The sequence below is a fragment of the Schistosoma haematobium genome, chromosome 1 (assembly GCF_000699445.3).
Source record: "Schistosoma haematobium chromosome 1, whole genome shotgun sequence".
Lineage (NCBI taxonomy): Eukaryota > Metazoa > Platyhelminthes > Trematoda > Strigeidida > Schistosomatidae > Schistosoma > Schistosoma haematobium.
Window position 1 is genome coordinate 1,445,942 of NC_067196.1, and position 13,931 is coordinate 1,459,872.

At 35.8% G+C, this 13,931-nt stretch overlaps 1 protein-coding gene across 2 annotated transcripts in view; it reads left to right on the forward strand.

Annotated features, from left to right (window-relative positions):
* BTBD1_1 (BTB/POZ domain-containing protein 1) overlaps window positions 1-13,931 on the forward strand; it is a 50,188-nt gene that overhangs the window by 16,837 nt on the left and 19,420 nt on the right. For both annotated transcript variants that reach the window (XM_035733198.2, XM_051208787.1), the window contains 3 exons: window positions 1,233-1,681; window positions 4,129-5,165; window positions 8,405-9,289. In XM_035733198.2, coding sequence (XP_035588375.1) covers window positions 1,360-1,681; window positions 4,129-5,165; window positions 8,405-9,289 — 2,244 coding nt within the window. In that variant the 5' untranslated portion in view covers window positions 1,233-1,359. The remainder of the gene's footprint in view (window positions 1-1,232; window positions 1,682-4,128; window positions 5,166-8,404; window positions 9,290-13,931) is intronic.

Below are 13,931 nucleotides of genomic sequence, written 5' to 3' on the forward strand. Positions count from 1 at the left end.
TTTTCACTAGCACACCTGAATAGGTTATGGGACTGATAGGCATTGTTACAGTAATATATTAGTTTCAGTAAGTACAAGCAAAAGTGTGACCACCACCGTATGGACCAGTCAATAGCGTACGATCAACTGATGCGCGTTGGCTGTCCTTGACCTTGATAGGGGTCGATGATCTGTTCGATATTCAGTGACAACTGGCTAGGTCTCAAAGATATTTCACTGGCAGGTAAGCCATCTCCACTCTGCATCCTTTCTATTCTCTCTTTTCCATTCGCTTTATATACAATATATATATATATATTCACAAGTTCATTCTCGTTACTCAACTTATTCAATTCCGTTATTGACTAACGCGATTTAAGTGGATGATTATATACGAAGATAGGCGATAACAAATATTCATACGATCGAATTGGAGTCAGATCCACGGGCCACTAAAATGGAGAGCCCGTCAACAAACATCTTCCGATCTAAACAACGATAAAATTACGAGCCTCCACAAAAGTGGTGATGTGTAATGGGATAAGAAATGTACACATACCTGCGCGCTCATATAAAAACATTCAAGATTGATAAGCGAATAAATAACAAGGTCAGAATGTGACTCAAGTAGAATGAATAGAATGGGCTGTCCGAAAGCTAGAATAAGGTATATGGGCTTAACATAATAACCGACACTACAATCAGATTGTTCGAAATGTATTACTCTAATCTATCATCACATAGTTCTAATAATCTTCGTCTTCTCATTACACCATACAAATTTATGACAGATTAAATTCAAAATGAGGTTTTGCGGATATTATGGTGATTTAATAGTTAACATCATGAGTCAATCGGGGCTAGAACACCATGAAGAACCTGGGGGCACTGGACGGCTGTTTCGTCTTAATATAAGACTCGTGAACAGTGGGCATCCACGATCCCCCCTTGCGAGGATCTATCAGTCTCTCACTCGAACGCTTAACCTCTAGACCACTGGGCTGGATCATGGATGTGCACTGTTGAGGAGTCCCATACTGGGACGAAACGACCGTCCAATGCTTCCAGGTTTTCCATACGTGGTCTAGCTTCAATTGACTCATGATCTCAACTATTAAAATTTTATTGAATCATTAATTAAAGAAAAGATTCAAGATTGTTTAACAATCCAGTTTTCAATAGTTTTTGTGAAGTTTTTATACGTTGCTTTTTTTTACTCTCCCTCTCTCTCTCTACATTTGTATCTCGTTCAGATTTCTCATGTTGGTTATTGATTCATTTAACTCATAAATAACAACTTATAACACTCGAATTACCGTAAAAAAAATGAATGGAAAATTGTTAGTCTTGTAAAGTTATTAAGATTTCCTCAGAATTATCATGTCTGAACCATCATCTCCACAACAACAATCTGAACATCATGAACAATCACAAAGTCCACATAGTGAAATCGGTAATGAATCTACACAGAATAATTCACCACCGATAATAACCATAAATCAAGATCAACGTGAAATATATTCCAGAGAACGACGTCATGATCGTAATGTTTCATTTCGTCATAGACGACATCAAGATTTATCGCCAAGGTTTGAAGATGATCGAAATATTATCTACTTGAATGATCCAAACACTAGATATTATCGTTCACAAAATCAATTAAGTGATCCATCAGGATTTTGGTTTCAACGCAGTGCTAGTGGTATGTTACTTGTTAATAGCTTTTTGCTATATATGTATACATAAGATATCAGGTTTTGAGAATACCACATGTTTGTTTAATAAGTTTGCAAGCTAAGATATGATAAAGTTTGTTTGGAGAAAATCTTTTAGCTTATGTAGATGATTTTCATGAGGTTTTGCTTTCTGAACTGGTTCTTTTAGCCGTGAAGCTTTTATCTCCCTTCTTGAAATTATCACCGGTACAAGCTTCAAGTAGAAGTGAGTTATTTGGATTTCGCCTCATATGACTGATGACTTCTCCTATCGATCTTAATAGGGTATTGTGAATCAATTGTTTGGACAATACATTTGTTATTATCAAAAAGATTAAGCTAGAGAATACCCACAGTTTGATGGGGTTTTGTACTCTGAGTTGGATGGTTTGGTCTTGGAACTTTCATCGTTCTTCTGAACGACATCATCAGGACAAACTTCAGGTAGAAGTGAAGTGTTCAACTTTCCCCATATGTGATTCACAGCTTGTCCTGTAGACCTCGATGTTGATTGGTTCTTGTTGACCTTAAACTTATCATTGTTCTCCAACATACAGTTGATCATCTGTTGAATTACTGTCCATCATTAAAAGTTTTTGTGTTTATTGGACAAAACATGGGCATACATATGAGCACCTATTAAGAAGGAAATAAACTTCACAACCTCATCATTTTTTAAAATCCTGTAAATATAATCTACAGCTAGACTTTCTTCCAACTAATCATAGTATTTGATTGAGATCATGAACCGATTGATGTTAGACCACCATTGAAAACCTGGAAGCATTGGACGCCCGTTTCGTCACATTGTAGAACTCCTCAGCAGTGCACAACCATGATCCCGCTCGTGGGATGATGGTTAGCATTGGAATCAAGGACGCGCGTTTCGTCCTATTTGAGAATTGTCAGCAATGTGCACAGTATGTATGCCAATAAGTTACTGAGCATTTGCAGTCCTAAACATCAACGGGAAGATTCAAGTAAACAATACTAAGTAATCATAGTATTTTTGAGAGTTGTACTGCTGACATTTCGTTGTAGTCTTAGATGTTTATGAACAAACAAGACAATACAAACTTGATTTTATTGTATATAATGGTTTACATAAGTAATATATCAATAGGTCAACGGTTATACATTAGTTTGGTAAGAATCAATCGAGTTTATGAATTCTTCTAAGCATAAAGTACAAAACAGAATATCAGGTAGGTTCAATTCTCTCAGAAAAATCAGGAATTTGTTTATACTTTGCTTAATATAAGTAACTTTGTGAAATAGACTATTTTTCATACTAAATCAATGTCATAAACCTACATTGTCTAATATTTGAGGAAGTTAGGTGGTTGTAGACAGTAGGTGGGAAACCATTGGACTTAAGTTTTGTGTTAGTTAGTAATCATCATCAAAGTTAATCTGAAATCTTGATGGAATTGATGATCTGTGTGGGATCTCAACATAGTGCACACGATGCTAAGTCATTAAAACCATTGACCCTATATTGATTTGATGAACAAATGTCATAGACCGCCGACCAGCATTCTCCAACCCACTTTGTCCTAGGCCTTCCTTCCTAGTTCGATCCAATTGTTGTTCATTCTTCTCATGTCTGTCTCGATTTCTTGGCGTAATGTGTTCTATGATCTTCCTCTCCTCCTTTGGCCTTGAGGATTACATGTGAGGGTTTGTCTTGTGACTCAGTTCGGTGCTTTCCTCAATGTGTGTCCTAACCACCCTCAGCGCTTCTCCCTGATTTCTTCCTCCACTGCAATCTGGTTTGTTTTTTCACACAGTAGATTGTTGCTAATACTGTTTGGTCAACGGATCCGAAGTATTTTGAGAAGGCAACTGTGGATAAACAATTGTATCTTCTGGATGATGGCTTTCGTAGTTCTCCAAGTTTCCACCTCATACAGTAGAACTGTATTGACATTTGTATTGAAAATTCTGACTTTGTTGTTGATTGACAGAGAGTTGTTTTGAGTTCCAGGTATTCTTAAATTGTAGATCTACTGCTCCTACTTTGCCGATTCGCGTGTTCACATTTGCATCAGATCCACGGTTTTCATCAATGATGCTGCCCAGTTAGGTAAAGGTTTTTACAGCTTCCACAGCTTCTCCGTCGAGTGTGATTCGATTGGTGCATGTTGTGTTCTATCGGAGAATCTTGCTTTTTCCTTTGTGTATGTTGAGACCTCCTGCTGCTGACGCTACTGCTACACTGATCGTATTCTCCTGCATTTATTGTTGAATGTCAGCCAATACCTTATCCAAAGTACTGAATACGTTTTGAAATTATTACTTGGTAAAATGTTTAAATACATAAAATCCTTACTAGATATCAGCTTTTAAGTGAATATTTATATTGAAATAGGAAACTGCGATAAGCGATTCCAATTGTTTGTTGAATAAACTTGTTTTTTTCGTTAATATCTAGCAAGAAATATCCGTTTAAGATCAGGAGTAAGCCATAATCATTTGCATCAACTCAACTTACATGTTGATGATAGATTAACAAATCAAATTCGTCGATCATTTCAGGATAGAAGCAACGGCTTAAGTCAAGATACATTAATTGAACGACAAAATTTAGTTTTGGTTCCAATGTATGGGTTACTTCGTCCTCGAAGATCAAAAAATAGATCTCATAGATTATCAGCAGATCTAGAAAATCCACAACGTCGTCAGGTAGAACAAGATGTTTCTGGTTTCCGAAATTTGAACAATTCGCTATCATCCCCGTTGAATGAAGAAACTGTAGACCGACCAATTATTTTCACTAATCCTACAAGTCGAAATCCTCATCAACAACCATTATCTACTAATACAGCACAAACACTCTCTCTACGTTCACCAAATGAAGATAATAGTGATCGTGCTTCACAAGCTGTTCGATCTCAACCACGAATAGGTTCCGTCCAAACATCCAGAGTTACACAAGCTGTACAAACAAGAGGTTTGTATCAAGGTCAATTAAGACGTCCTCAAAATGATGTAGCTAACCAGCGTCATATGGATGCAAATCTTGGTGTAAATGATCCATTTGCAATGAATATCACTTCGAGCACAAATCACCTAAGCGGAATGCAGCAGCAGTATGAAAGTGGAGGGCCGAACAGAAGTAATAATAATAACAACAGTAGTAATCATCATGCACAAACAAATGAAACACTTGCAACTTATAATTCACCTAATAGTAGCAGAGATAGAGAAATCTATGTGTTGCGTAATAACCAGTCATCGATTCAACCTCCTCAATTGTCTAGTATCGATAATGCTAGTATGACTACTAGTATAAGTGATGCTAGTAGTATTGAAGATTTACATGTAACAGAAATTGTAGCCAATAGTCATAATGAATCAGTAATACATCGTCCTAGACTATATGAAGCAAATAATTCAGATACTGAAAAAATTGTGAAAAGACAAGAAGTCAAATATACAGAGAAGAGAACAGATGCAACCGATTGGAGGGTAAGTATCACTATTTTAAAATATGAGATAAGAAAAAAAGAAATGGGAACTTATCAAATAGTAATTAAATAAACAAATGCGTTACCACTTAAAATCTGTTGTCATTCGCATGACATCAGATTATATCAGAGCGCTGTGAGCTCTACGCCTTAGTAAAGTTATGTCAGTGATTAAACACAAGTAGTAATCAATGTTATGCTTGAAATAAGATGGTGGTTAGAGGTAGCCTAGAGGAAACCCTGGACCTAGGATCTCAACATAGTACATGCAATGTTGAGTCACCTAGATAGACAGATGGCCACATCGCAGCTTGATCGATAAGATTTGATCTGCACTAAGAAGGACCTGGCACACATGACATTGATCATCAACTAATAATCAATCGATAGAAATGTTATGTTTATCCAGTTCACAGTTACACAGGAGATCAGACATGACACAATAGATCTGTTACATTGTTTGTAACTAAGACACTAATTAACGGTACGTTAAACTGAGTTAGGTTCACAACAACAGGACTAAATATCTCTATCTACGATATCAAGTGTGTAGATGCACCCTAATCGAAAACTAATGTCTTTTAAGTTGTGTAATCACGCTAGATTCAATGTTCAACTTCAGGCCAAATAACCAAGCTTTCTCATTTTTTTTCAGTAATCTCTAACTCTACTCATCTAATTTAGTAGTATACATTACAAATCAGTTTATTGAAGAAACCTGATTGAAACTTTAACTATACATTCCCTTATTAAAACAACCATTCATATTTCTCAATAATTCGTGTAAGAAATTAATATTCATTGAAATTAAATAGTTGAATTCATGAGTCAATTCAAGCTTAACCACTATGGAAAACCTGGAAGCATTGCACAGCCGTTTCGTCCTAGTTTGGAATTCCTCAGTGGCAGTGCGCATCCACGATTCCGCCTCGCAAAACTCTAACTCGGGATCTGTCAATCTCGCGCACAAATACTTAACCTCTAGATCACTGAGCCTGTATTCAACAGTGTTAATGTGATGTGACGGTTTAGTCAAGACATTTTCATTTCAATGCATAAATTAAAAAGTTTTACTTTAATAATAATAATTTCTATTCTAAGGTCATGTTTCCGTAAGTAAGAAAGAAAATCAATTAATATTAAGGAATACTAAGCGCAATATATAAATTATAAAGATTTTATATTCAACAGTTGAATTTCTGAGTCCTTCGAAGCTAAACCATCATGATAAACGTGGAAACCGTGACCAGTGGAGTATAACCAGGTTTGTTATGAGATAATCACTCACTGAAGAGAATAATGGACGGTGGCACAACTTTATGTATTGGTTGAAATTAGACATGAACATCATTGGATGCCAGCTTAATGGTCTGGAGATTAAGTGTTCACACGTAAGACTGTGAGAGATCCTCAATTCGAATCTCATGGGGCAGGATCATGGATGCATATTGATGAGCAGTCCCTTACTAGGTCGAAATAGCCATCCAATGCTTCCAGGTATTCCATCATGGTCTAACTTCAATTGACTCATAAATGTTTTATTATCTAATCAAATTTATTTATGATCATTTAATTACATCACTAAACATGAGCAATTAAGTTTGATGGATAGACAAATTTGTATATGTGTGACTAGATTTGTACACATTTGTAATGGATATCTGCTCACAATAAAATGCAACACAACCATCGGTTTTGTGCTGTTTTGTTTGTTTGTTTTGTAATTCCGTTAGAAACAAAAAAGGTACTTGAATGTAATTTAAACAAAAACGAAGAAAAAATAAATAAACACCTCGAATGATTTAATGTTCTTGAAGCTGGATCACATAGTGAACAATTGAATGAAGGAATTTGTGTGTGTGTGTGAACGTGTGTATGTGAGTGTGTGTTTGTGTACGTGATGCATTGTGAATTAGAGATATGAAATTGATTTTTATCACTATGTGATCTTTTTTTTCTTCGAAGTAGTTACTCTGTCTATAATTAAAGTTACCAGTTGTGTTTTACATCTAACCTCGACTAATCGTTGTTCATCCATATAGTGTTATGATGCAATTACTCACTAACATGAGATGGTATGGAAGATTTGTAGCTTAGATGGGTGATTTTGATGAAGTTTTGTTCTCTGAACTGAATAGTTTAGTCGTGGAGCTTTAATCGTTCTTCGAAACGACATCATCATCACAGTTCATGTGAAATACTTAGAAATAGTGTAAATATGTACATGGAATCTTGTTTGTGGAGGGATATATATGAATCTATATTGCTTTCATTGTTCTTCTGAACGACATCATCAGCACAAACTTCAGATAGCAGTGACGTGTTTGAGCTTCTCCACATGTGATTCACAGCTTGTTCTGTAGACCTACAAGCTGTGAACCCCATGTGAAGTAATACGGACACTTCACTTTTACCTGAAGTTTGTGTTGATGACGTCGTCTAGAAGAACGATTAAAGCACCACGACCAAATCGTCCAGCTCAGAGAACAAAACTCCAACAAAAATTCAGCAACATGATTAAGGTTGATTATATTAATCAATAGAATGCTGACTGAGTGGTCGGAAGTTTAAGCGTTCACTGAGAGATTTGAAGGTAATGGGTAAGATTACTGGAGAGGTCGTGTGTGTGTGTGTACGCTATTGAGAAGTTTCATAATAGGATGAAATATTCATTCGACACCGTTATGTTACACGTGATTGATTCGTCTATTAATTGTAGTCTCGCCAACCATCCTACTCATTCTTGGTTTTGTCTCTTAAATAGATTATTTAGACAAGAATCTAGGAAGCGTACATATCAGCTGTCTACTCAAATGACAACTAAACATAACAGAGTCCTATATTAGGATGAAAGAGATTTACATTACATTCTAGTCTCGATAATTTTCTAACTAAGATTCAATTCATGATGTGAACTATAGAATTCAGTATTTCACACAAACCTTTTATGATTAGAAATTCACTTTAACAGTTTTTATTGTTATTTATATTCTTTTAATAGTTAAGATCATGAATTGATTGATGCTAGGCCATTATGGAAAACTTGGAAGCATTGGACAAGACTCCACAGTGACAGTGCTCATCCACGATCCCATCTCACGAGATTCGAACTCAAGACTTATCAGTCTCGTTTGCGAGCGCTTAACCACAGTAGGATGATGTTATCAGGTTTTCCACAAAAAGTACCCTTCTAATACTAATCATACTTATTTATTAATTGTTATTCTATCTTAAATATAGGCTAATTTATTTGGAAGTCGTCAATTATGGCGTCAAATGCTTATTACTGAAAGATTTGCTGATGTATGGTTTATTGTTGGCGGTGATGATATATTAGGTAATAATACATCAATTAGTTTACATTCAAATGATTCCAGTGCACCAGGTGGTCCAAAAAGTCAAATTAATTGTTGTACAAATAAACAATTATTAAATGTATCATCAACACGATCTACAAATTGTTCAAATAGTATAAATAAATCACGTCTGATGTACAACAATAATGATGGTAATACTACCACTACTACTACTAATAATAATAATAGTAGTCATAGTAATGGTAATAATAATAATAATCCTCCCAATACAATTACAATTACTACTCGTACTATTACTGCTAATAACAATACTACTAATAATAATACTAATACTACTAATAATAATGATAATAATAATAATAATGTATATAATACTCCATTAGATATATTATATTCAAGATGTACTGATTCAGATCAAGAGAATACTATTGATGATGCAACAGATTTGAATTCAGATGGTGAACAACCATCGTGTCATTCAGATCATAATACAGATAATAAATCCAATGATTATAATTCACAAAACTTATCACATAAATTAACTTCAACGAATAATTTATTAAATAGAACAAGTAATAATAATAATAATAATAATTCAAATTGTATTCATTCAATGGATCCTAGTAAAGGATCATTGAATGGAACTAATGATACAGAACCAATTATTTGGCGTTTTGCTGCACATCGTTTAATATTAGCAGCTGCTTCACCAGTATTTGAAGCAATGTTTTATGGACCAATGGCGGATTGTGATAATAAAAATTCGGAAAATCGTCGAGAATATCATATACCAGATATACATCCAAAGGTAAGATGTATTTCATATATATATACATATAATTTCAATGGTTGAGATCACGAGTCAATTGAAGCTAGACCACTGTGGAAGACATGGAAGCACTGGATGGCCGTTTCGGCGTGGGACGCCTCAGTGGCAGTGAATATCCACAATACCGTCTTTCAAGATTCGAACCCAGGACCTATCAGTTTCGCATGCAAGCGCTTAACCACTAGATCACTGAATCGGCATCCAACGGTGTTAATGTATGACTTCAACTAATCCACGGAATTGAGTCACTGTCCACCATTGTCATCAATGAGTTACTGCCTCACAACAGACCCGGTTGAACTCCATTGACCACTTCTGATATGAATCAACATATACTCACTAGTGACAGTCTCCAAGAGGTAGTTTCTGGAGTTCTAGTGAGAAGCAGTGATCAGTGAAGTTCAGCCCGGTCTGTTGTGAGATAGTAACTCACTGAAAACATCGGTGGATGTATCGCTCAATTTCGTGGATTAGTTGAAGTTAGACATTAACAACGTTGGATGCTGACTCAGTGGTCTAGTGGTTAAGCGTTCGCCCACGAGACTTATTTGTCCTGGGTTTCAGTCTCGCGAAGCAAGATCGTGGATGGGCACTGGTGAGGAGTTCATACTAGGACGAAACGGTCGCCCAATGCTTCAGGTTTTCCATGGTGTTCTAGCTTCAATCGACTCATGATTTCAACCATCGAAATTACTATAATATCCACAAAACCCTTCTGTTATATACATAAATTCAAGTTGTTATATAGATAACTATTGGCTTTTCTTTCAGTGCATTATGGACTGATGTTAGACAGACAATCATTGAAAAAGAAGAAACGACTGGTACTACCTTCAAATGCACCATATACAAGATCTCTGGGTTTTATGAAATGCTTATTAAATCTGTTTGGATTTCAATATATGAATGAGTTTGTAAATGTTTACTTGCTCAGTATGTAGGTATTATATAGATGTATCAAGACTGATAAGTCTTTGCAACAACAGTGTACACAAGAAGCTTGTAATAAAATGAGAAGTTAAATTTTATGAAATCACTATACATGGGAGTATATCAATTAGGCAATTTTATGATTATATAACGCCAACCAGGAACAAAATGATAAAAACTCTTTCCTGAACGTTAAGGATCTTCATTTAAAAGAATTATAACGACTCATGGCGAAAGCTGGGATTCTTCGAAAGTCACTCGGCAGATGCTTCTTTCAAAAACCAGAAGGAACAATTAATATGGATACCTGGAATGACTGGACAATGTGGGAGACCGAGAGGACCAGTCAGATAGCTACGGAAATGAGAAGGTACAACTTAGTAGTTATCAGAATAAGTGACACCCATTAGACCCAAGCTGGACAGAAAAGTTTAGATTCGGGAGATATGCTGTTGTACCCTGGTCATGAACGAGAAAATGCTAACACCGTGCACGCGGGAAGTTGCACTGATGCTATCCAAAGAAACACGAAAAGCACTTATGTGACGGAAATCTCATGCATCCAGAATCATCAGAAGGGGATTATAATGAATTTCATTTAATTTTATGCACCAACCAATGATAGCAATGATGACACTAAAGATCAGTTTTATGAGAGGCTGTAATAAATCACAGCGAGGTGCCCAGAAAAAGACCTGGCCACCCAGATTATACTATTTTTGCTAGTGCTAATGGTATTATCTGGCACTTATTCTCATGTTACTTACTGGTTGAAATCTGAATCTTTTGACCGTTGAACTACAGCTGCATTTCTGTAACAACTGAACCATGTTTAATGATCAACGGTGGAATTCAGGATCCAAGTGTTGACGTATTCGAAACTTATTAATTGAATATATCAAGGCGCTATATATATATATATATATATATATATATATATATATATATATATATATATATATATATATATATATATATATATATATATATATATATATATATATATAAAAGTAAGGGATACCACCCCTAAATCAGACAGGGTCTGAAAAGTCAGAAAAATGAAGATTTCGAAAATGCGATAAAACTGGTCTTGGTGGTCTACTAATCGTATTCCAACACCAGACAATGAATGGGTTTTGAGCGTTCTGTAAGCCCTAATGCTTCAAGCTGGGCTATTTCGTTTACTACCCTACATATGTGTTTTATGCAGTATAAGCTATAAAGCTATATTGCTCTGTAGAGCTGAAGTTCTCATATGTGACAGGAGGTTTGCCATTGATATTGTGGATCGTTCGGCATTAATTTGGCAAGTTTTGCTGACTGTTCATGCACATAATTGGCTTGCTGGTTAACCGATTTCATTCATAATGGTGGTCGCTTTTCAGTGTTCTCAAAGATCATTGTAATTTGGACATTGTAAGGCATATCGCTATTGCTAACATTAATGAGTTTGACTGTCGTGTAACCAAAATCGGTCAACTTTGGCCTGTTCGTGCTGTACATAATTGATCGGAATAGCTATACATATGATGTGAATGTTTATATGAATGGTGCGAATGATCCACCTGAGTGCTTGGTACCTGCATGGTTGCACCACAGGATTGAGCTTTACTATACAGATTGTAGCATTAAAGCCTATACGTTGTCTGGTTCTCCTGTGAAGCGGGATTGAACTGTACTGCTCGGGTTATAAAATGTAAGCCTGGGTGGTGTCTGGCTGTCCTGTTAAACGGGATTGAGCTGTACTGTTTGAGTTGTCATGTGAAAGTCTGAATGACGTCTGGTTCTCCTGAAAACCAATGTAAAATTACCCTGACCCACAAGAATATATTATATAACTTATATATAACTAGTTCAATGCGAGATATGAACTCAATGTCTATCGTAATAAATCAAAAATCATTGATTACAGTCAGGTTATGTAAATAAGTGTATGAATAATAATGTACATAATTGATATGCATAGACGTAACAAATGTCTCGTTTATTTAAGCACCTTCTACATGTTTCTAAGTAAACAAAAATTTGCATAAAAAGTAAAAAAATGATCAAATATAACTAGATTTAAATGTTGTAAACTTAAACAAACATTCATAACTTTTCAATTCCACTGTTAACCACCATCATCCATCTTTGCTTTAAATAAACTTGTGACTTTTAAGGTTATATGGAGAAGATCCTCACAGAATGCACATTTGCTAACATGAGACTGATCAGTTGCAGCTCTAAATAACAATAGGAAGATACAAGTAAAACAACATCAAGTCAATTTAAACTTTACTCCATTACACAAGCAAGTGGTTAGCAGGACTCAGTAGTTAAGTGGATAACGCGATGACGTTTAAAGTGAACGGTACTGGGTTCGAGCCCCAGAGTGAACGTCAACTCTGAAATGCAGGTACATCCAGCTGACGAGTCCCGAAAAAGACGAAACGTGCGTGAAACTGGACTCGACTTTGCAATGCTTTCCTCATAGTTAATGACTTATTGTGAACCAAGGAGCATTGATTAGTAAAAAAAACAAAAGTTGGGCGGATTGTTGAGTTTATCGTTTTGCGCCCGAATAAAATAGGAGGGTTGAGCATGGGGTCGTGACTTTCGAAGAAACTCAGCTTACACTATGAAGTGTAATAACTCATCTAAATGAAGACCTAACTCCCAGGACAGAGTTTAAATGGTTTTAATTATTTTTCTGGTTAGCGTTTTTTTAACGAGTTAGTTTTCTACGGGATGGGGTCGCTAACCCTATGCTCAAACCTCCTCCTTTATCTGGGCTTGAGACTGGCAGTAACTCTAGAAGAGCTACAAACGGAGTTGTGAAAATGAATGAGTTATCAACGGATTATAATGTGAAAAGAGTTATTGTTACAGCGTAATCATAAATTCCTTGAAAATGGGTCACTTCAGCTAACTGATTTTAGCTAAATCACTACTAATAACCCAGAAAACCTGTTTCATCTAGTACAGGAGTTCTTAACAATGTACATTCACTAATCTGACATGGACGCGTAGTGCTTTGATGACAGCAACACATTGATTGATCCACTTTTATTGTTCAGTGATACGAACATTTTGTTTTTGTTTAACCGAATAAAAACTCACTTGATCAATGCAGTATTCAACTATTCAAGAAAAATGAACTATTTGGTGAGACTATAATTTATGGACGACCTTCGAGCGGCGTGTAAGTGACTTTGGGAACATCCACCAACTTACTAGGGCTAAATGATAGTTATCAAGCAGTATGAACAGTGGATATTATGATTTACAGTTGATGGTTACGGTTAGGAATAAGATTTCAGGTTTTCATCACGAATTAACATCCGCTAAAATTTCAACAGTTAAAATCATGAGTCATTTGAAGCTAATCCACAATGGAAAACCTGGAAGCACTGGACGGCCGTTTCGAATTAATATGAAACTCTTCAGCATTATGCATTCACCATCCTGACCCCCCCCGCAAGATTCTTACCCAGGATCTATCAGTTAAAATCCCTAAACGCTTTCTAACCAAATGCATGGGTGAATTTTGCGCCAAAAATCCAAGACATCTCATCCTGAATCTAATTGGTTCGTCCATAAATTAGTCTATTGTATCATAGAAATTACATTTGAATTACTTATCCTTACTCATTTCATAATCCTAACACCAACTATCCCCCACAACCCGGTCCCATTTTATTGGTTTTTT